Source organism: Aspergillus foveolatus, assembly GCF_047715535.1.
Source record: "Aspergillus foveolatus strain CBS 279.81 unplaced genomic scaffold BDW70scaffold_18, whole genome shotgun sequence".
NCBI lineage: Eukaryota > Fungi > Ascomycota > Eurotiomycetes > Eurotiales > Aspergillaceae > Aspergillus > Aspergillus foveolatus.
This window is the reverse complement of record NW_027396082.1, coordinates 462,613-483,581: the sequence shown is the minus strand read 5'-3', so window position 1 is coordinate 483,581 and position 20,969 is coordinate 462,613. Positions and strand designations below refer to the sequence as shown.

At 47.8% G+C, this 20,969-nt stretch overlaps 6 protein-coding genes across 6 annotated transcripts; 3 read left to right on the top strand and 3 right to left on the bottom strand.

Annotated features, from left to right (window-relative positions):
• Positions 1-630: 630 nt before the first annotated feature.
• Positions 631-1,636, top strand: BDW70DRAFT_159189 (uncharacterized protein; the record flags this gene model as incomplete). Its single annotated transcript, XM_073740653.1, has 2 exons — positions 631-869; positions 970-1,636. 2 exons carry the CDS (start codon positions 631-633, stop codon positions 1,634-1,636), a joined length of 906 nt encoding a protein of 301 aa, XP_073597012.1.
• A 7,464-nt stretch (positions 1,637-9,100) lies between these two features.
• Positions 9,101-10,651, bottom strand: BDW70DRAFT_167335 (putative xylosidase/glycosyl hydrolase; the record flags this gene model as incomplete). Its single annotated transcript, XM_073742202.1, has 1 exon — positions 9,101-10,651. The coding sequence occupies one exon, from the start codon at positions 10,649-10,651 to the stop codon at positions 9,101-9,103; it is 1,551 nt and encodes a 516-aa protein (XP_073597011.1).
• A 1,210-nt stretch (positions 10,652-11,861) lies between these two features.
• On the bottom strand, positions 11,862-13,226 carry BDW70DRAFT_149632 (glycoside hydrolase family 43 protein; the record flags this gene model as incomplete). The annotated part of the gene is made up of 3 exons (XM_073739044.1): positions 11,862-11,959; positions 12,020-12,587; positions 12,645-13,226. 3 exons carry the CDS (start codon positions 13,224-13,226, stop codon positions 11,862-11,864), a joined length of 1,248 nt encoding a protein of 415 aa, XP_073597010.1.
• A 1,090-nt stretch (positions 13,227-14,316) lies between these two features.
• On the bottom strand, positions 14,317-15,928 carry BDW70DRAFT_149631 (uncharacterized protein; the record flags this gene model as incomplete). The annotated part of the gene is made up of 6 exons (XM_073739043.1): positions 14,317-14,488; positions 14,537-14,563; positions 14,648-14,967; positions 15,092-15,450; positions 15,537-15,830; positions 15,883-15,928. The coding sequence occupies 6 exons, from the start codon at positions 15,926-15,928 to the stop codon at positions 14,317-14,319; spliced, it is 1,218 nt and encodes a 405-aa protein (XP_073597009.1).
• A 249-nt stretch (positions 15,929-16,177) lies between these two features.
• On the top strand, positions 16,178-17,405 carry BDW70DRAFT_33599 (uncharacterized protein). Its single transcript, XM_073743790.1, has one exon. It carries the CDS (start codon positions 16,443-16,445, stop codon positions 17,124-17,126), a length of 684 nt encoding a protein of 227 aa, XP_073597008.1. The 5' UTR covers positions 16,178-16,442; the 3' UTR covers positions 17,127-17,405.
• Positions 17,406-18,792: 1,387 nt separating this feature from the next.
• On the top strand, positions 18,793-20,056 carry BDW70DRAFT_33592 (uncharacterized protein). Its single transcript, XM_073743789.1, has one exon. It carries the CDS (start codon positions 18,998-19,000, stop codon positions 19,775-19,777), a length of 780 nt encoding a protein of 259 aa, XP_073597007.1. The 5' UTR covers positions 18,793-18,997; the 3' UTR covers positions 19,778-20,056.
• Positions 20,057-20,969: the final 913 nt, after the last annotated feature.

Here is a 20,969-nt window from a genome sequence, read left to right as displayed (position 1 = left end):
CTATTTTAAAACCTATCCTAACCAATTATTCGTCTTCTTTAAAGGTGGCGGCGTCTTTATGGAAAGTTGGTTTAATAAGAGCGAGGCTTTACCACCACATACAACAATAGCAACTTCACCTAATGGCTGGATATCAGATGAACTAGCCCTTCAATGGCTCCAGTGCTTTATCAAGGCAACAAATAAGCGTACAGAGAGGGGAGAGAAACGGATTCTTATATTTGATGGTCATGGCTCACACCTTACTGTTGAATTCTTGCAAACATGCGAAGATCATGGTATTATACCCTTTGGATACCTTCCTCATACAACTCATCTTTGCCAGCCTTTAGATGGGAAGCCATTTCTGAGGTGGAGGCTGGCTGAGCCCCACCGGTCTGTTGTCCCTAAGAAGTACAACTGAGCAACTCCAAGGCCCTACCTAGACAATTAGTATGGTCAAGCGCGCTCCCTTCCGTATTTTGCGGCAGGCCGGGCCGGAGATTTCTTAGGAACAGGAGATAGGCATGACTATAAAGTTACTGTCCTCCCCGGTTTTGTGCCTTCGATCAGCCAGCTCCTTACCAGGTTCCGACACTCCTACTTCTTTCCTCTGGATTGGTGAAAAGCTCAAGCAAAATTATCGCAGTAATGGGCCCCTTCCGCATAGCAGTAGTAGCCGGAGCTTTGCTTCTTGCAGGCTTAACCCCAGTCATTGCCCAGACTGAATCGTGTACTGTGCCGGCTCGACAAATACCCGAGAACCCCTCTTTTGAGGCTGGTAGCCTGTCACCCTGGCAGGCGACCAAGGCGTGTAGCGCGGGTTGTCCAGGCGCGCCGCCTGAGATTATAGAGGATGCGGAGAACGCACATGATGGATCCTGGGTGTTGTAAGTGGCAATATATCCCGATATTGAGTTAGCGGAGCCTTTGCATTCTGCTGGAGTTCTGGGGTGGTCATTAACCATTGCTATTTCGAGATGTCTGCAGCCGCCAGTCTTTCGACGATAACATTCTCTGGCATCTCACGCAACCCATTACCATCGACAGCCCCGGCGAGCCTCACAACATCTCCTTTTGGTATCGCTATGAGGCACTCCCGGGTATCACCGTGGATTACTGCAACATTGCTGTTCGATATGGCACGACGCCCATACAGAACATTTATGTAACTAATGGCCCACCCGACGCGGGATGGACGCAGCTATCAGCGACCTGGACACCTACCACCATTGAATATACACTCTATGTGACGTACGGCTGCAATTACACCACTTTCTACCTTGATGATGTTCAATTCTGGGCTCCAGAGAGGGAGACTACTTGTTCGACTACGACTTCGACAACTTCGACTTTAACTAGTACTACAGTGACTTCCTCGTCGACGTCCACGCCGATAACTCCGCCGACCACATCCTCGTCTACAACCTCTGATACAACTACTTCCTCCACAACTACTTCCTCAACCACTTCCACCACCACAACTTCATCTACTACCTCCTACTCAACCTCCACCTTCACAACCACCACAAAGCCAACATGCAACCCCCACCGCACCAAGACCATCACCAAGACGAAGACGGTCACGGTAACCACCTGCCCTACCTCGCTCCCGCGCTACTTCGAATGCCTAGTTGATGGTATCCACCACCATTGATCTTGAAAAAGGCAGCTCTGCATAAATAAATCTAGATTCTCTTTCCAACTCGGCCTCTATTGATCAACCACCGAAATATTCGCTGCCAACTTGGACATAAGGAACCTTTCCTACATAAATCGGTAGCTGTAATATCGACTATCATTTTCATCATAGCTCTAAAGAACGAGGTCCCCTCCGATTGCATTGTGCAGCTCGTCCTTCTTGAACAAATTTGCGTTGTGGTGGTTCTACTGGAGATAGTCACGGAGCCAGGTATCATTGGTATCATCTTCTGGAAGCTTTGAAAAAACGTTTCGTGTCACTCGCAGGAGCTTGAAGATCGACCTTCTGAGGCTGATGGTTTGGCCGACAAGGGGCGTGCTGAAGCGCTGAAGTGGGCCGTCAGATGTTATCCAATAGAGACTAGTAAGCGCTGCGCTGAAGGCGCTAGTGCTTCAGGGTTCACGCATCCGGTGCATCTTCGTTCAGCGAGAAGCAGATCAAGACCTCGGACCAAAACCATGTATACTTACTTGCCGCTCGTTCCACAGGCCACGGATCAGAGGGATCGACACGGAAGCAGTCCAATGCTTTCCACCCCTTGTTCAACAGTCCAGAAGCCGCCCAGCGCCACCGGGAGGAGCTGGGTGCTGAGTAGGGTTTGCAATCACTGAGAGTGCCGAATTCAAGTCTGTGCGCGCCACCTTGGCGATCCCGTCCGGTGAATTTGGGCTTTCGATTTCCGGAGCGGGCCGAGTTGGTTATAGAATACCAAGCTCTTCCGCAAGTCGCTCACGTTCTAACTCGTCCTCTAGCTTTTCCTGCTCCTCTTGAGCTCTCATCAAGTGATTCAGGTATGCGTCCAAGCTCTGTTACTGTCCACCCTGGTCTTCTCGTGGAGATATAACCTCCCTAGTTTCCGGAAGCGGTGGGTAATTTCTTCTTCTGATCTGCCGTGAGCTTGATTGATTATCCTGTATTTCACCCCCTGAGCGCGATGTTGGTGTTGGAGTAACATCACGATCAACATCTGGTTCGACAGCTGCCTCCGTAGATACCTCTAGTGACTCGAGCAACCAGTGACTAGGGGAGTCTGCTCGATCTGGAGGCTCTGCTTCTGATGCTGCTTGGTCAAAGTCCCATGATCCTGGCATTGCTGTAGGAGTCGATTCTGGTGTAGGCAGTTGAGCTGGCGGTGAGGTGGGCCCCTCCCGTGCTTCTGATTGGACATCTCATAACCCCGCATTTCTGGCAAATCAGAGCCCGGATTGAGGTCACGTGCCGATACCTTATTTTGACCATCATTTACGCCCTCATATGTCGTTTCTCCATCAGTATTGGGCTGAACATCGTCAATCTCATCAATATCTGTAGCTAGCAGCTGCCATCCGTCATGTCGTTCAATATCTCGCGTTTCTATTGGCGCGGATGACGAAGTTGCTGATATTTCATCTTCTAGAAACGGCTCTTCGGGATCTTATAGCCTTGTTTCGTCAAATATCACATCCCTTGCTGTCTCGATCCGCTGCTTGCTAGGGATCCATATAAGCCATATATTTGAAGCTTTGTATCCGACTAAGTATCCTCCTAGCCTTCTTGGTTTCGTTTTCAACGTCTTGTTCTATTGGTTTAGTGCCTGATCTCTTACATAGGCTCTGCAGCCAATTGTGTATAGATTCGCCATAATAGGACGCTTCTTGTGGCCTTTTCGAACGGCGTCGTCCATCTTAACATCCGTGCTGGTGTTCGATTCACAATATATGCGGCTGCTTTTATTGAGACTGGCCACATATCAAGCGGTAGCCTTGCTTCAATTATCATATGCCTTGCTCGAGATATCAAGACACCTCCTGATCGTTCTGCAAAGCGATTTTGCTCTGGAGTAGCAATCACTGAGATCTCATGAATAATACCTTCCAAGTCAGTAAAGGTACGAAATGCTCCACCAAGTGTCTGCTCATTATCAGATTTATAGAACTTCAATTTCTTCCCAAATTGGCATTCAATCAAGGCAACTAGATGAACTGCAGCATCTACACAGCCATTCTTCTTACCATGTGTATATGCAAAATGCATATGGGTGAATTCATCATAGAAATGCGTACACTAACGATTTCCGTTCCACGCTTTATTGAACTCAATAAGGTCAAAATGAACCCTTTCAAACGGTTGAGTTGCTCGATTTGCTGGCCTTCGAGATATCTGACGCGGAGCGCTTGAATATCGGCATGTCTCACAGCTCCTGGTTGGTTCGACGTCGTTGATTCGGACGCCATTAACAGCATTTGGTAGATGCCGGATGGCTTCATGGATCAGGTGACCGTATCGTTTATGCCATATATCTATATTGCCTGCTAACATTAGTGGTTTGTTGGAGTGGTTTATAGGCGTCTTTGGTCTAACCGCATGAGCATTCTCATTGGCCAACGCAGAAACCCCCTTTTTGCTGTTCTGTTCCATTACCCAGAGTCCGTGGTATTCTGCAAGTCGACAAACCTCACGGCTGTTTTTAACCACCCTATCTCCTGCAAAGTCCCATATAAAGCCTGCCCGCTTCATACGGCTTGCAAAGATGATGTTGGTATGAAACCTGGCACATAGGCAGTTTCCTGCAGTGATATTGTCACATTTGAAGTTCCTCGGCAGTTTGGCGATATTTCAACAATTCCAGTACCTTCAATTGGTACTACAGCATCACCAGTACGCAAATATCCTGCTGGCTCCTGCTTGAACTCCTTGAACCTGGTTTTGTCATTGCATATATGCACTGTGGCACCAAAATCTAGAATAAAGCTTTCCTTTAGCATTGAATATCTGATGCTGAGAACCCTACCATCATAGCAGCCATGGCGTGCTGTACAATGGTTTGCTTGTTTAGCTCCATAGCCTTTTTCAGCATATTGCATTTTGCACCTGGAACCTTCAGGATTTCATCAAATTTCTTCCTGATTTCTGGTCCTCAATAAAATCTGGTTCTCTTAGTGATTTGACCACATATGGGCATTCCTCGAAGAAGTGTTTCTGGCCACACATGCAATATGGTACTCGATTCCTTCGGTTTGGCTGGTTCGATATTCCAGCTCCTTGGAGCGTCGGGCTGGCAGCAAATACAACATCCAGCTTGGTATCTTGATAGAGCAACTCATCAGAAAGATATTCTCGATCTGCTACTATCGTATCAGCTATTGTCTGGTTTTTATATTCCGACTGATGCAGCAGGTTCCGTCTGATCATGACCCATTCTTTTGAAGCCTTCGTGGCTGCACCTAGGAAGTCTCTGATCACGTACATGTCCTGTGCTTCTGGGAGATCATGATGTTTCATTCCATAATAAGCACTTTCAAACTCGCTAAGCCATGCTTCAGGATTTGATTGCTAAATTGGCATTGACCTAGCTTTCTGATAGCGTCGAATAGCCATCATCTGAAGCTCCTGATCTTTGGGAGCAAACTGCTGTTCAAGGCCTTCAAAACCTCGTATGGTGACTCCCGATTGTTGATATAGAAATGCTTCAACGGAGCACTTATTGAATTATGGGTTGCCTCACTGATTGCAGCAATCCCTCGGTCGATTCGCTGATATCGGTTTTATTTGATCTCAAATATCTTGATCTCTGCAGATGTAGCATCATCTGCAGGGATCTCTGGTTCAAGAGGGATCTCTTCTAGCTCGTTCTCTGGCTTGCTAGGATCAACATATCCCCATACCTTGCTCAGCAAAGCAACTGACTTGATATCTTCAATCCAACTCTGCCAGTCATCCCTTGTTCTCAGGATGACTGAGACCTTCGCGGCGGAGTGGCGATCTGACATCTTGTTGGTAGTTCAACGTCTGGATGACGGTGATATAGCTCGAAGGGGAAATTATTAAGAGTTCAAATAACGAAGAGATGATAGAGGTAAGAGGACCGGGCTCATAACTATTGAGCGTCAAACTAGACGTAATTACCAGCAATAGCCGTCAAATAATATAAAAGAATGAAGGTCTGATTCTTCCAATCTAGCTCTATAGGTTGGTTTAAATACATAAGAAATAATAAGCATCCTAGCCTAATACGGCAGTGAAGAGACATAACTTTTGAACCGTGGAAATAGCAGAAGTCTCTGCATAAGCATCGGCGAGCCGGAGCTTGCAGTTCCGATATCCCAAGTAGGAAAGTTCCATATATGACTAGCTGTCACATACGGTCGACATAGTATAATTCCATGCCCTGTTTTACTGCAAGATATACCTTTAGTTAAGACTCTGAGTCAGCTTGCAAAGAATGCCACGGGCGTAGGTAGTATTGTTTTCAACTAGCTGTCCTGTATTCACGAATATCACAAGCTTAGAGAAACAAATAAAAGACACAAACATGAACCCTCTCTCCTCCCCTTTATCAACTTTTCTGGACATACGTCAACAGTTTTGACTTTTCCGAACCTTGATTCAGACAGATGTAACCTTGTTTAGACCTTTGGTTGAGGGCATTGCCGATAACCAAGACCCAGGCCATAGCCTGTGACAAAGAATACTTTAGTAACTAGTCTTAACCTGCATAACTCCTCATCATGCCCTGGTTATCCTATAAACTACTATAAATTAGAAAATATGTCTTGAAGCAGGCCAGTATTGTCAGGCCGTACTTAATATACTAAATAAGGAACAGGATACCCTTGCTAAAACCAACAAGGGTTGTAAGGCAGGAATCAAACAATCCACTACCAAGGTATATTAAAAATTTATCTTTAGTAGACTTTTGTTCTGACAAATCCAGAACTACCTTTGGCCAGTATCTCTCTTTCTTTGTAATAAACTTGACACTGAGTCATTGACTGCACTTCAGGCTAATCATGATAAAGTCCCAAAGTCTGATGCCAATGGAGACCTTCTTGTTCACATGCTATATCTGCTGGATTGAAAGTCCGTAGCTGATTATGCTACCTGTCACAAGCTATGGCCTGGATCTTGGTTGTCGGCCATGCCCTCAACCTGGTTCTAAATAAGGTCTCTGCAACATCAGTGTACAGCCTCGGAATTACGGCCTCGTAGGAAAAGAGATCCGTCGGCATGCAAGTCCGGGAAGTCGGAAGACTTGACGTATGATTGGGAAAGTTGATAAAAGGGAGGAGGAAGATATCTGCGCTTCTATCTCTTGTTTCTTTCTCTAAGCTTGTGATACTCGTGAATACAGGACAGCTAGTTGAAAACAATACTGCCTACGCCCGTACATTCTTGCCATCGGTACTATGTGCTTAGGCTATTTTAACAAACATAATGGATTGACTAAGCTACATTTTTTCAAGCATACGAACTGTCATAATTATTTTCGACTGTATTTTACCATTAGTCATATAAATTTCTATTGGATATCGGGAATGCAAGCTCTGCTATTTCCAGAATTCAAAATTTATATCTCTTCCGGCTGCCTATTAGGTTAGGATGCTTATTATTGCTTATGTATTTATACCGCCTCATAAAACTAGACTGAAAGAATCAGACATTGTTTTGTTTATTGACGGTTGATGCCCGTAATTTCGTCCAGCCTGACGTTCCATATTTATGGAATCAAGGTTACACGCGCAGCGCCTTTAGTTGAGCTCCACATTCCTAATTCACAATTCGGATGTGTTTAATGGGATGAGAACTACTCCCGAGTACATTATGCCAAGATACATCAAAGGCAAAAGAATGGCGCTCTCACACAGCCAAATAGGCTAAGAACTCGGAGGCACAATTGACATCTTTTGTTGCTAATGTATTATTGACCGTGTTCTATCAACTCAGTAGCAAGATGTTTCCAATACAGGTACTGATAGGAGCTTCTATCAATCAACGATACCTTCTACATTCTTTGCATAGAATGGTAATTACATAATCAAAGAGTTATAAGCGTCAGATGCTGGATCGAGAAAGGGAAAAAATGGGTCACCTGTCACAGCGGCCGCCGCCTGATGTTCTTCACTAGAATGCTCATCGAACTTGCTATTCTGCTTAGAGTCATCATCGCTAAATGTTTAGCTTTTGCGGTTTGCTGCTCTCTACATCCATCACGATCACGAAAACCCGTTCCGTTCATCAAGCGCTACAACCAGAGTGCTGTGCTATGGAATATTAACAGCAAAGTCAACTCTATAATTCTCTGCGTAGATACACAGTTACTCTGCTCGCCGACAAGCGCGAGATCGAACTGTTCAGTCATATATGCTTGGTAGACCGGGCGAATTCAGGCGCGAAGGTGGCGGTGACTGCAATGTTGAATGCCTGGAATTGACAGGAGGTTATTGAGACGGAAGTGTGTCTTCTCTCGTTTAGGGTGCGGTTACACCTCTAGTTCTTTGAGTTGCTGTCTCTGCCAAATATAGAAGCAATCTTAACAGTGACTGATCTGAGATGCTAAGGCAGCTACAGCAGCTATAACCGTAATCGAATAACTGTGTTAGTGTTGATTGTCAGTCGTGCCGGGCCTACAGTGGTTGACCCCGGCGATTTGTTAGTACGTACGGTGGGTCCGAATCTCAATTCGATCTTCGAGCCCTGCCAGTTCTAATGCTAAAAACTATTCCTAAAGTAGTACCTAGTATGGTCTCCCTCTGCCTCGATAAAATGTCTGGCATCATGCCTGCATGGATTCGACAAGAGATCTTTTAAGAAGTCCCCTGGTACTGCATCCCGTGAAGCCAGTACAACCTCTCGAAAAATATCATAGGAATTCTGCTCAATTTCCGGACTGTTCTAGACCCCTGCCCCTCATCTATCCACTAGTCTCTATTGAATTGTGACCGAATGAAAAGGCTGGTCATGATAAAGGATTGGTTCTACGGTCATTGATTTCACTAATCTCACCTATTGTAGCTTGACACTGATGGCCTGGCGTATTATCACGCATGGTCAAAACCAAATAACTTGACATACTAGGTGAATTTATTCACGTATTAATTGAGTACAGTGTCTTTCAGCATTGATACTACCTTATTCTTCCCAGAAGAGGCATCGTCCTTCAAAGAGCCATGAAATGAGGCCCAAACATGCAGCATGTTATTCAGTGCTGCTCTATATGAGACACGTTTCGTATAATTATAGTAACTATGCGTGAAGCAGGGATATTACCTTAGAAAAATTAGCAATACTTGGGGAGTAAAAGAATATATATATATGCTATACTTTCCCTTACCCTTTGTACTAATAGTGGTTTTTGAATCTCAAGTTAAAGGCTTGTAAGGTGGACCAGACAGGCTTACTATGACCCTACTCTAACTTTCAAGATTCAGACATGCTAGACATAATATATGAATAGGACAAAGTCTACATTTTTTTCAACTAGTTTGGAGACTACTTTTATGACGCTGCTGCCTATCTAACAGCCCCTGTTCCTAAGTTGTCAGCGGATACCCAAACTATATTCCGTAGAGTAGCAACATCACTGATACCATCGATGGGTTGTATAGCAAGATCAATGTTAGAACTTTAGTACTAAACTCCAGCACAATTCGAAGATAGCAACTACACAGATAAAGCAAACGATTTTAGCACCACACTCCCTCCAAGCTCAGTAGTCGCATAATTGAAGATTCCAAAGCGGTAGCCCATGAAGAACTCCCAGTTATTATTCAAAGTGTATGAACCGCCAAGGTCTGTAAAGGTCGTACCGTCGCCACTATACGAGAACTGGCCACTGCCTGCACCGGGCGATATCTCCGCTTCGACGCGGAGCCATACCTCGCTGTTCGAGTAATCGGCTGTGGCAACTTCAGTTCCGGTGGAAACCGTGTTCCATTCAGAGTCCATCTCCAGTCCCGTTGTGACCGCAATGCGAGTCGTACTTCCGTCATTGACGACTCCAATCCAGGCGGAGTAATGACGAAGCAATGCGAGACCGGCTCGGTCGCCACTGGCCATGGAGCTGATATTGAGGTGGATGGTAGCCGTAGATCTAGGGCCTAGGATTCGATGAGTCAATGTATTCTTCGCCGCGTAGAGGTCATTTGTGAGCGAAGCGGTGGTGAGAGTGACGCCATCTCCGAGGGACCAATTCGCGTTATCCGGATTGTGATTCCATTCCCACTGTGGCGAGAGTTTCTCGCCGGTAAAAGTATCAGTGTAGGGCTCGAATGATGAAACAGGGGTTGACGGAGGATTAATAACAGGTGCGTCGTATGTCACGCTCCAGGCACCATCCACCAATTCCACATAAGGCCATCCGTCGCTGTCCCATATTAGTGGAGCCAGAACAGGGATACGTCCGCCGGGGTAAGCGTCAACGAAAGCCATGTAGTACCAGTCCCCGTTCGGGGTGTTGACGATGCCGCCCTGGTGAGGGTACCCCCCTCCATCAACAGGCGATCCAGCATTAGATATCAGCAAGCGACGCTCGTAGGGGCCAAGGGGTCCGGAGTTAGACATAAGAACATGCTCTTCATTCGCGGGGTGGGTGGTGAATATGTAGAATTTTCCATCCCGCTCGTAGAATCGAGAGCCCTCCAGGTAGCCGGCATCGTCACTGAGGAAAACCAATTGGTTGCTAACTTCTCCCAAGCCATCTTCTGACAGCTCCGCAACTGAGATTCCATTGTTGCCATACGCAACATACATCTTGTCGTCGCTGGTAATCAGCAAGCCGCAGTCGTAGTAGCAGGTGTTGATGGTCGATGCTTTCGTCCATGGGCCTCTGACATCAGGGGCAGTGTAAATATACGTGGTACCGTCAATGCAGCCCATCCAGTAGAAGGTAGATGTACTTGGTCGATACTGCAACGTTGAAGCCCATGTACCCTTAATGTACGCTTGCTGGCCGTCGTCAAGGTAGTAGTTCGGTCCGAATGTTAGTTCTGGGATCGAGTGTCCAGCAAACTCCCAGTTCAATAGATCATAAGAGCGAAGAATCGGGGCACCCGGGGAATAATGCATATTGGACGCGGAATAGTAGAACGTATCATTGACGCGGATAATATCAATGTCCGCAAAATCCGCCCAGAAAATTGGATTCGAGATGTTGGCAACAGCTGGGAGAGCCATGCTCAAGATAGTCTCCCAGAAGAAAAGGCCGACTCGCATGATATCCAGAAGGTACAATAAGGGGTTGCAGCTCGGCAGGAATGGTTTTCAGCCGCAAACCAGAGTAATATTCTTCGTTGATTTGGGCGACTGTGTTCTGTATAACTGTTTGGCGATGGTGTCTCATATGATTGTTTGTCAGTACAACTGTCTTTAATCTAGTATTGTGTGCATTTAGCCTCTGGTTAAATCTCTACGTTTCTACCGCTCTGTTTACCACACTGTCTCAACCCGCTGATCCCTATTAAGAGCAAGCGCGGGCGCCGAGAACCGGGGTTATAACCGGGGTTGCGGAGGCGTGATGGGTGTTTCAGGTGTGAAGTGGATCTATGAGTTCATCCTGTACGGAGGCCCCTCACAACGCTGTTCAGCTGCGGAAGTACCCCATGAAGAGCTTTGGCTGTTAGGGTATTTCGGTTAATATCTTGTAGCTACTAGTAGACCGATCCATACTGAACACGTAATTCTGGTTGGCAACTCGGTTAAGACGAGGCAAATGGCTATTATGGTCTCGATCCTTCCTATTTACGAGATCTAAGCAAGGCATTCTTGACGACAAAGAAGAGATACCAGGCGTAATTATTGCATTTGAATAACCGAGGCACGTTCGCTTAATATATTGTGAAGGCTAAACGGAACAAGACGACCCCTGTCGAAATCCTACCCTATATCTACCCCGACTCCAATACATGTCCGGGGCTCCGACTTCTGATAGGGCTGAGCTGGCTTAGTTTGTCTCACCATACTTGACTTGGAATACTGAGAGTTAGTGGAGCACTATTCTCTTTAACCCTTTCCATTGTTCTTTTTCTCTGTGTCATTTGGTAAACTGCGTAGTTCACTAGGGTTAGAGAGCCCGGCACTATGTATAGCGCATGATCCTGAGACCTATTATATCTCACCGAACTAATGGACAAGTGCAACCATTCAACTCTGATCTGGACTACACCCTTCATGCTGATCTTTCTCGATCAAGGTAGTTGGCCCTTGAATGACGAGAATACTTGGAATTATGGACTAGTTCTATGTCAAGCTATATTGTAATCAGTTGTGAATTCGTTTCCCATTCAGTGTGCAACAGTTTTTTATCAAAGCATGATAAACAGACGTAACGGCTTCATTTGGAATCTTTGCAGCCATTGATTTCATAGTTTGCTCAGTACTTATGAAGATCGCTTCCTCCCTCAACTGCTGCCGCGGTCGTAGATGGTCATCTGCTAAACTGCCACCAATCGAAATTGAACAGATACCCGGTACTGTCACCGGTGAAAACAAGGAACAGGTCGTGAGTAGATGTACTGTTACTGACTGGGCAATCCACATTTTGCCACACCTGCCAACCTCCTGTCGGAGGAACAGAACAGATACCGACGACTGGCCCATCTTTGCTATCCAGGTGCAGCTCGAGATTTCCACCATTGCCTGCGGATGCAACTCGAGCAGTGAAACTGGAGGCGCCTTCATCAAATGCAACGCCTCGGACCTTGATATAGTCCCCGTTGTCAATGTACGCGACATTAAAGCCACCCTCACTGCAGGCTTCCACCTCGATGCCATCAGACCACGCAATCGTTTCGGCTTCCTGGCGGCGATATGGGTCGAGGGTTCCGATTTGTGCCGGACCAGCGGTTGTCATGCTCAATTCGGGAATGGTACCGTCAGCATTGTAAGTGAATTCTTCCACAGCCACAGATCTTGTGAAGCCGCTGCCGCCGGGGAGAGCCCCGTTGTGGTAGAAGAAGTATGATCGTCCCTCGAAGTCGATGATCCCGGGGTGATTGGTGAAGCTCGCACCCTGTGACGGCATGATGATACCTCTATAGGTCCAGGGCCCCGTAGGGCTAGAGCCCGTGGAGTATCGAATATTCTCGGAGCAGCATGTAGCAGCATAGATCATATAGTAGATATCCTCACGCTTATAGAGCCAGGGCCCCTCCTCAAATGCGGTTTCTCTGTCGGAAGAAGCGTCGTCTCGGCTGCCGAAGCCTTCTACGGTAAGCTCGACCTGGCTGATGTTCCCGCTGTAGGAGACCATATCCTCGTTCAACTTCACATACCACAGACCAGGATTACCCCAATAGAGATAGGCGTGACCATCATCGTCGATATAGACCGTAGGGTCGATTTCGCCGTTTTCTACCAGAGGATAGCCCAGTGCATCAGTGTATGGACCAGTGATGCTATCACTGATCCCAACCCCGATAGCCATGGCGCCAGTTGCGCTATGATGCACTGGTGCATAAAAATAAAACTTGTCATTGCGAGCAACAACCTGTCCGGCCCATGCATTGTCGTCTGCCCAGGAAAACGTTGTTAGGTCCATAGGCGAACCGTGGTGCTGCCAGTTCACCATATCTGCCGACGAGAAAAGACGCCAGTCGCGCATAGTATACCAGGTCGAATTATCTTCATCATGTCCGGTAAAAACATAGACGCGGCCATCGTGAACCAGAGGTGCCGGGTCTGCAGTATAGATGTCCTGGACTATTGGATTGTCGGCTCTGGCAAACCCCACACAGGTAATGAGTCTTAAAAGTAGAAGGAAAGGGCTCAAGGCCACGCTGCCGAGGGCCATTAGGATATTCTGTCAAGTTGACTTGTGAACTCTCTAACAGGATAGCATGAAATGACTTTGGAGTCTGAAATCGAGTTCTCTCAGTGGAGTTTAAGTATGGAAACAAATAAGTATTCCAGTTGGAATTTAACCTGCTATCCTAGAAAGCACTTTCGCACGTCGCCTTTTTATACCGAAGACTGACTTATCCTTGTGTATTAGGCTAAAAAGTAAAGGCTATAAGTACAGGGCTCCTTGTAACTTCTACGGGACCGGCCAAACCAAGGTAGGGTTTTTCAAGACGCCAAGCAGTGAATACAGCGATGTTTAGCAGAGATTGGCGTGTGGTAGAAGGAAGGTAACAATGGCTGACGAACCCCACACCTTGGCGCTGCCGGGATTTTTCCACTTCCTTAGCAGGGTTCGGCCAGGCAGTCTCTCTGGAAGCCGGCTGCTGGATTGCGATCAACTACTTATTATTTTAATGAGTCTAACGAGTCTGTAATAGCAATAGAGACGGCTTCTTCAGCTGAGACAGGAGTACAAACGCCAGCTCGTGCATAACAAATCAGGGATGCAATGCAAGGGTGGATAAATAGGACGGCATCTCGCTTAAAAAAGAAATAAAAGAACCGATTTCTTGAGAGTGAAACGCTCGCTGCAGGGATATACTATGTAAGTCCTTAATTAAGCATCTTGTTCATCTCGTCACTCCTAATTTGCACGGAAATCCTCCGGCCCGATGCCGAACGTTAGGCAATTCAACGCCCGGTATCCTGCAGAATGTTCCAGTCTGAAGACACGGTGAGAGTTAAATCAATGCGGAGTCGAGCTTAGACGATCTTCAGAGAGGCTCTAGTCCGACGGACAGGTATTCTCGGCTAATATAGGTGGATTTCCCTGGACTATTCCTCAAAGTGCAGAAAGCGCAAAGACAGGCAATTGAGTGAGTATTGACCGTTCCTGAAGTTGCTTCATTGAGCTATTCAGATACTTGAACTACCGCAGAACACCTACATGCCTAAGCAGTTGCATTACCTAGGCGGCCAGTTTGAACCTGGCCTAGTATACCCTACGCAACAAAAATCGCACTTAGACAACCAGAGCTGACTCATGGCAGCACCGGATTGAAATTATTGAAAACCGCATCCGGATCCCACTTACTCTTCAACGCCCTCAGCCGCTTCAGATTCGCAGAGCCATACCACGCCCCAGGCCCTTCGTCGCCCTGTGCAAAGTTCGTGTAAGCGTGGAGCTTGTCATAGCCACTCGTGGCTTCTAATCTCGCGCGGACGTTGCGCATCTATGCGTTTATGGTTGAATCGAGTAACGGGCTGCTGTAGTATTTGCCAAAGAGGCTGAACAGGAGCCAAGTCAGTCATTTTACGTTATGAGCTAGGGTGGTTGAGACGAAAGACAATCGGAGAAGTGGAGGATCATACAGATGGGTAATGGCGTGACGATGCGGAAATACCGTCTCCTCATCAGAAACCCGTCTCATAACACGAGTAGGAGACCTCGCGATGATCCAGTCCCCTTCGTAACGTTCTTCCCTTACCCAAAGGGCATACAACTCAATGTAATAAGCCGTGAAGGCGTCCACGTCTGTCCGCTTGAGGGCGATGGTGTATTCATTCAGATACTGCCCCGGCGTGCAGAGTCTTTGGTCCGTGCTATGGACGGTGTCGTAGACCTGCGTCCATGGTAAAGTCATCGATTGGACAGAAGTGCGTCCGATCTCTATAAAAGGTTGCAGGAAACGCTCGGCTTCGGCCGGTTGACCGTGATATTCTTATTCGGCAACGATGAAAGCCTATATATGCCGTGGGCAATTGTTAGGAATTGCTAGTGGACTTAATCAAAGAAATTTGTGGTGCTTAGGGTACCTCTCTTGTCGTCGCATTTACTACCGCAGCAAGATTGAAGGATAGTTCGTCTGGAATATTTTCATCGTAAGACTGCAGTGCTTCCCATACAGACCGATTTCGCTCTGGGGAGTATGTGAACTTGGTCAGTGCGACAATGCCACCATTGACTGCATCGTGAAGCTGAAAAGTCGCAGAGGTAACAATTCCAAAGCTAGCACCAGCGCCGCGAATCGCCCAGAAAAGATCTTGGTTATCCGTCCCAGAAGCAACGGCAATGTCACCTGTGGCGGTGATCAGATGAACGGACAGCAGGGCATCAAGCCCCAGACCGTAAATGCCCTGCCCTATCCCGGGTCCGCCGCCTAGTGTTGCGCCAACTGCCCCGATGCGAGGGTGTTGCCCAACCCCATCATCTTCCCCGCGTTAAACATGGGCTCGTAGATATCAGAGTACCTCGTTCCACCACCGAGAGTTATCTGACCGGTTTCCCTGTCTAGTTTGACGGTGTTGAACTGGCTCAGTTCAATCGCCATACCGCTAAACTGTCCCAGCGTTGTCGTGAGGCCATGCCCGCCTTCTGTGACAAGGAAGGGGATATGATGCTCTACAGAGGTGCGCACGATATGCTGAACGTCGGCCTCAGTAGCCGGGATGATAGCGCCGTAGTAAGTTGGCGGCCTGTACTGGGTCCATCGTGGCGTGATCTCCTTGAAACCAGGCTCAGATGCATCCAATATTTGTGCACTGTCTGAGAGACCTGGACCATAGAGGGCAGTGAGAATTGAGCGCCTCGACCGGGCTAATGGAACCACGCATGGCCGATAGAGTAAGCAAAGCATAAACTGAGCGCTGCATAGTGGGAACGTCCGACGTGAGTTAGTGATTGGAGAAACAATGTGTTACTTCAAGCTGTTTCGCGCGCCTGGGATATTTATATGAACAGGGGATGATGGGTAAAATTTACGAGACCAGCAACAAGGCAAAGCATATATAGGAGACGGACCCAAACTGCAGAGTCAGGGCGCGGCGATATCGACCTATTTCCTATTCTAGTGTACGCCCCTTCAGCAACGCTGCCGAACAGAGATAGACTGGTCAATGGCGACTCAGTAGGCCTTTTCCAATCCGACGAATCCATAGGCTTCCGCTCTCCCAAAGTGCCGAGAAGAGGCGGCCAGAGTCATGGTATTGCGGCCAGAGGACGGCCACGTTGACGCTGTATGATAAGGACGGGAACTGCCGCGTGATAGTCACTCATGAGCCATAATGATCGGCCCGGTTTGGGTTGCAATGCTCTGAATCAAGCCGCTTGGACAGTCTCTGCTTTGCATAATTGCCTGCGTTCGTCAGCTTATCAACCTATGCTGTTATGATTCACCTTTCTGCGCCACTGTCAGAATCATTCTCGGCAGGAGCGAGATCGAAGGTTCTCAATCCGGCTGATTGGACTCTCGAGTCTCATGTAGTAAGTCATCAGAAAGTTACCATGAGCGAGTTATACTTAGAAAGTGCAATCGGCGCAAGAAGGGGGAGCCCTGCGGCTATGCGTGCATCAAAATCACAGATTAGCGTATCAAGCAAGAGGGCTACAAGCAGCCAAGTCACAAAAAGCCGAAATTTGTGCCGCTGCTATAAAGGAAATAATGCATTGTCCGTCTTGAGGAGCTGCAGCCGTTTTTCCAAAGAAGTCGGAACCGACAAGTTGAGTATCCCATACGACTTTGGGCCACGTCTGGACCAATCGTTACAAACCCAGCAGACGGCTTTTATGACTGGGACTCTACATGCCCACTGCATGAAGAGCCAACCTTGGACCAGGATAACAAAGGATGAAAAGGAAAGACCTTTGTCTTTCACTGGCACAAACCTCCATGCACAGAGAGTGGTAACTAGGAAGCAAGTCTCAGCTGGTGCTCAAAAACAAAGTATGAAAGGCCACAGGTCCAAGCCCCCGGGGCAGGCTGTCGATTACGACCTGCAACGACTGTCGGGCTCGTACTTGGCTCCGGAATTAGCATCCATAGCACGAAGAAATAGCATGTTACGACTTTGACCATCCAGAGGGCATCACTGGGATCAATAGCGAGAGCTGCTGACCACTTCAAGGAGGAACGCCTCGAAAAGAGATTTAGGTATCAGCATGAGTGAGGCGTCCCGCGGCAAGATGCGATTATTTCGTGTTAAGGACAGAAGTTGTGCGCATATATATATAACTTGGATCATCGAGCTTCCTGCCATACTGAATGGAAAGCTAGCTTGCGTCAATGCCTAGCCACCCTCGTGAGTCGCAGGTATAAGCACTGCATGTATAATTAATGCAAGGTTAAGTAATGCTTGGTAAATGCTGGGTAAATTTTAGGAATGGGTTCTTTCACGTTGTCATAGAGATAGAGAGTGGAAAGGAGTATGAGGATCTGGCGTGGTATCACGGGTGATTATTAATTGGTCACCACAGGAAGGGATATCCACATAGGGTATTCATTTGTGGACCTCCATAGGACGCGGTTCATGGACCAGGGTGCAAGGCCAGGGCTGTGTAAGGTTCATCCTTCATCCTCTATAGATGGTAGGGAACAGGTAGGTGCCTAGGTGAACGGACATGCCCGCCACCATCAACAGGACGGCAGACACAGCCTATCGTAGCCCGCGAAGCAAAGAGATAGTCGGCTTCGTATAACACCAGGCAGCCAATAGGGTCTCCGAAAATGGGCTCTTTTCTGTAGATTGCGATCCCGGATCATTAACAGGGCTGCAGGATGTGATTCAGCTGTGACAAGATGGTGGGATGACGAGTAAAAGCCCGAGTGAAGCGGCCAAAGCCCCCAAAGGCGGTGAGTTGGCAACTGAAAGTCACGGGGTTCGGGGGCCCAAGGCGGTTTTCAGCTGACGATGCGTCCAATCGTCTGTCGAGTAATCCATTGGTGTGTCTCGTCAGACCTTCGACAGTCTAAATATGTTTCAGCTGCTGGCTTCGAAGCTTGCCACTGTTCCCGTTCCTCTTGCGTGGACTCGACTTCAACTGGTTTGCCTTCGGGAATGTAGTCTGGACCAGTGATCCCGCCACTGCTGCACAGACGCACAGTCGGGGAGCAAATCAAGGCCAGTTCTGAGGAAAAGCAAATGAAAAGACCCCAAACTAACGAAGAAAAAGAAAAAACAGCACAAGTGGAGGGAACGGGTATGCCACCACGATGGGTCTCTCTTGCGAACCCGGGAACTCGGATTCACCCTCCCATCCCAGCGGGCTGGTTCAGCGTATCATAAGGACTCGAGGTGGCGCCCCGGACCGAGACGTATAATTAATAAGGAGCCAACATGACTGTGACGCGGCCCACGGCCAGGTTTCCTTCTCGGGGTTTCGTCACAGTTCGCGGCCTGGCTCGAGATAGGATCCTGCGGCTTGTTTGTGGTTCGCAACCACCCACGTCCGTTTTCGGCGACTTCAACACCACGATCCCGGGTTTGAGCAGTTCGTGACGTTATTTTCTTTTTCTTCCTGTCTAATTTCTTCATCAATCACCTGGCACGGATTCGACTTCGGACTCACTAATTGCGGGCTCCTGCCTTGTCAAAAGAGCCATCACGTCGCTGACGCAGGACGCCACAACATACTGAGGACTCCGAGTGGAGGATTATTGTTGGGACTCCCTTACTTCGCGCGGCGCGCGCAAGGAAAAGGTCGTCAGCAACCTGCCCTGTCCTTCCTTGTTAGTCCTCGCGGCATCGCTCAGTCGGGTTGGGACAGTTCAGGCATTGTGCATTCGACCCGGAGTTCTTGGGGTAACAGGAGCACAAGTCACAAGGGAGGGGTCAACTTTTGATGCGCCCAGCCATTTAATATACTCGGCCACCGAGCAGCACTCGCAGAAGTAGAGGAGAGACCCGCGCACGACGGAAAAGCGAGCTTGTCATAGAGTGGTCAAGATGCCTCCCAATGGCTCGTCGTTTACAGCATTGAATTTGCCGGCAAACTTCACGCTTCCACAATGCATGGAATATTTTACCCTGACAGCAGGGCCGAATACCGACCTCTGGAGAAAACCGCCCAACGGGGATACTTCGACAGCGCCCATTGTGTTTACGTCATTACGAAATCCGTTCCTAGTTGCCGAAGTCACGGTGACGGCGGACTTTGAGATGGAATGGGATCAGGGAGGATTGGTCATTTTCGCCGGGGGTGCACCCCAGTCAATTTCGTCAGGTACAGCGCCGTTGGTGCGGACGCGCCGTTTTGGGGGTGCGTCGCCGAATCCCCAGCCGTGTAAGTGGGTCAAGGCAGGCATGGAATTCGCATCTGGCGCGGTCAACGTTTCATCTGTCAGCGCAACGGCAGACGGAGCTGACTGGTCCCTTGCACCACTCAGCGTCGCAGATCGAGGGCCGTCTGCCGTCCATTCTGTGCGCCTCAAGCTCGAACGCGTCGGCCATTCACTCTGGGTTTGGTATCAGGTCCCTTCAGTCTCGCCGTATGCGATGACGCCGGGTCAAGTGGCTGAAACGTGGAAGAAGGTGCGCGAGGTTACCTGCTTCTTTTATGGGGTCGAGGACAAATTCATATATGTGGGTGTGTATGCGAGTCGGCCGGCAAATATTCAGAGAAGCAGTACGGTTTGGGGTAGGACGCATCGAACAGGGTCGAGCTCTAGTGCGCCTGCTACTGGCGACCACTTGGTTGTGGAGTTTGAAGATCTGGAGATTTTATGATTCATTTCCTTCTGTTGCTTCTTTCCCTTCCTTTTGTAGTACGTTTTGATTCCCCATTTACTTAACGTCTCCCCAACTCTTTACTTGTTCTTGCCTCGCGTATTGCCATTTCCTTTCATATTACGACTTGCACATTATTACATCTCCTTCTCTTCCCTCTGCGGGTTTCGTCTTCGATACTGCAGCCACGAGTGTGTCTTGTGGTAAGCTTCTTCGCCCCGCGATAACAGTCCTTGCGGAATTGCAGGGTACTACTTTCATTAATTCTTACAATTGTTTATAACCCTGGAACTTCCCTGATAGAATTTAAATATTATCAGATAACTCATTTGTATCAGTCAAAAACAAGCACTGTTCAGGTTTTGACTAACTGGGTATTGTGTAGTAGCGGAGCGCTTTCATGCAAGCAGTTCGAGCCTGTCGCACTCCAGCTTTGTTCCTCGGTTGTTTGAAGATAGGCTGGAGAACATAAAATCAGCCGCACGGACTAATGACACAATCTCAACTGTCTCTAGGTATTTGTATATAGATATCAATCTCCATCCTGTTATCCAAATTGTGAGCTGTGCTGGGTACTTCTACCGTGCAGAAAACAATAATCAGCACCTACTGGGCCCGGATGTTGCCTCTTTAAGAGGGAGAGCCATGTGAGTCAGGTGATCTGCTTGCCCTCAAAGACCGATCTGCTCAAGATAATTTACTCAGTCTTCATATCTATACTCACCCTATACTTGATTCTCTATCTATATCAGACATTCTTTACCTGCTTCCCGAAGCAATTAAAGATACTATAATAAGAGATAATTATAGATTTTTGTCTCAAGGAACTCGAGTATAAAAATAAAGGACTGAAAATGGGCCAGATGAGAAGACCAATGGCCAGCTTATTCGTGAAAACTCTGAGTCTTGTGCATTCCTAGTGAGAGATATTAGTGTTTTCAACGGTCCAAGTGAAGCGCAGCAAAGCTACTTTTGGGTTCAAGCATGCAAAGTTTTGGAAAGGACAAAGCTACACGCGACCAAAGGATACATTCCGATAAAAATTATCCGACCATCGCGACCGCTCTCGTTCTATGCTTTCGAGTCACATTCGTTGAAAAGTTTTATATCACAGCAGATCTACCTGATCCTGACACTGTTTCTGCTTGACTGATAACATTTCCCGCACATGACTACCTATACGGCGACAACA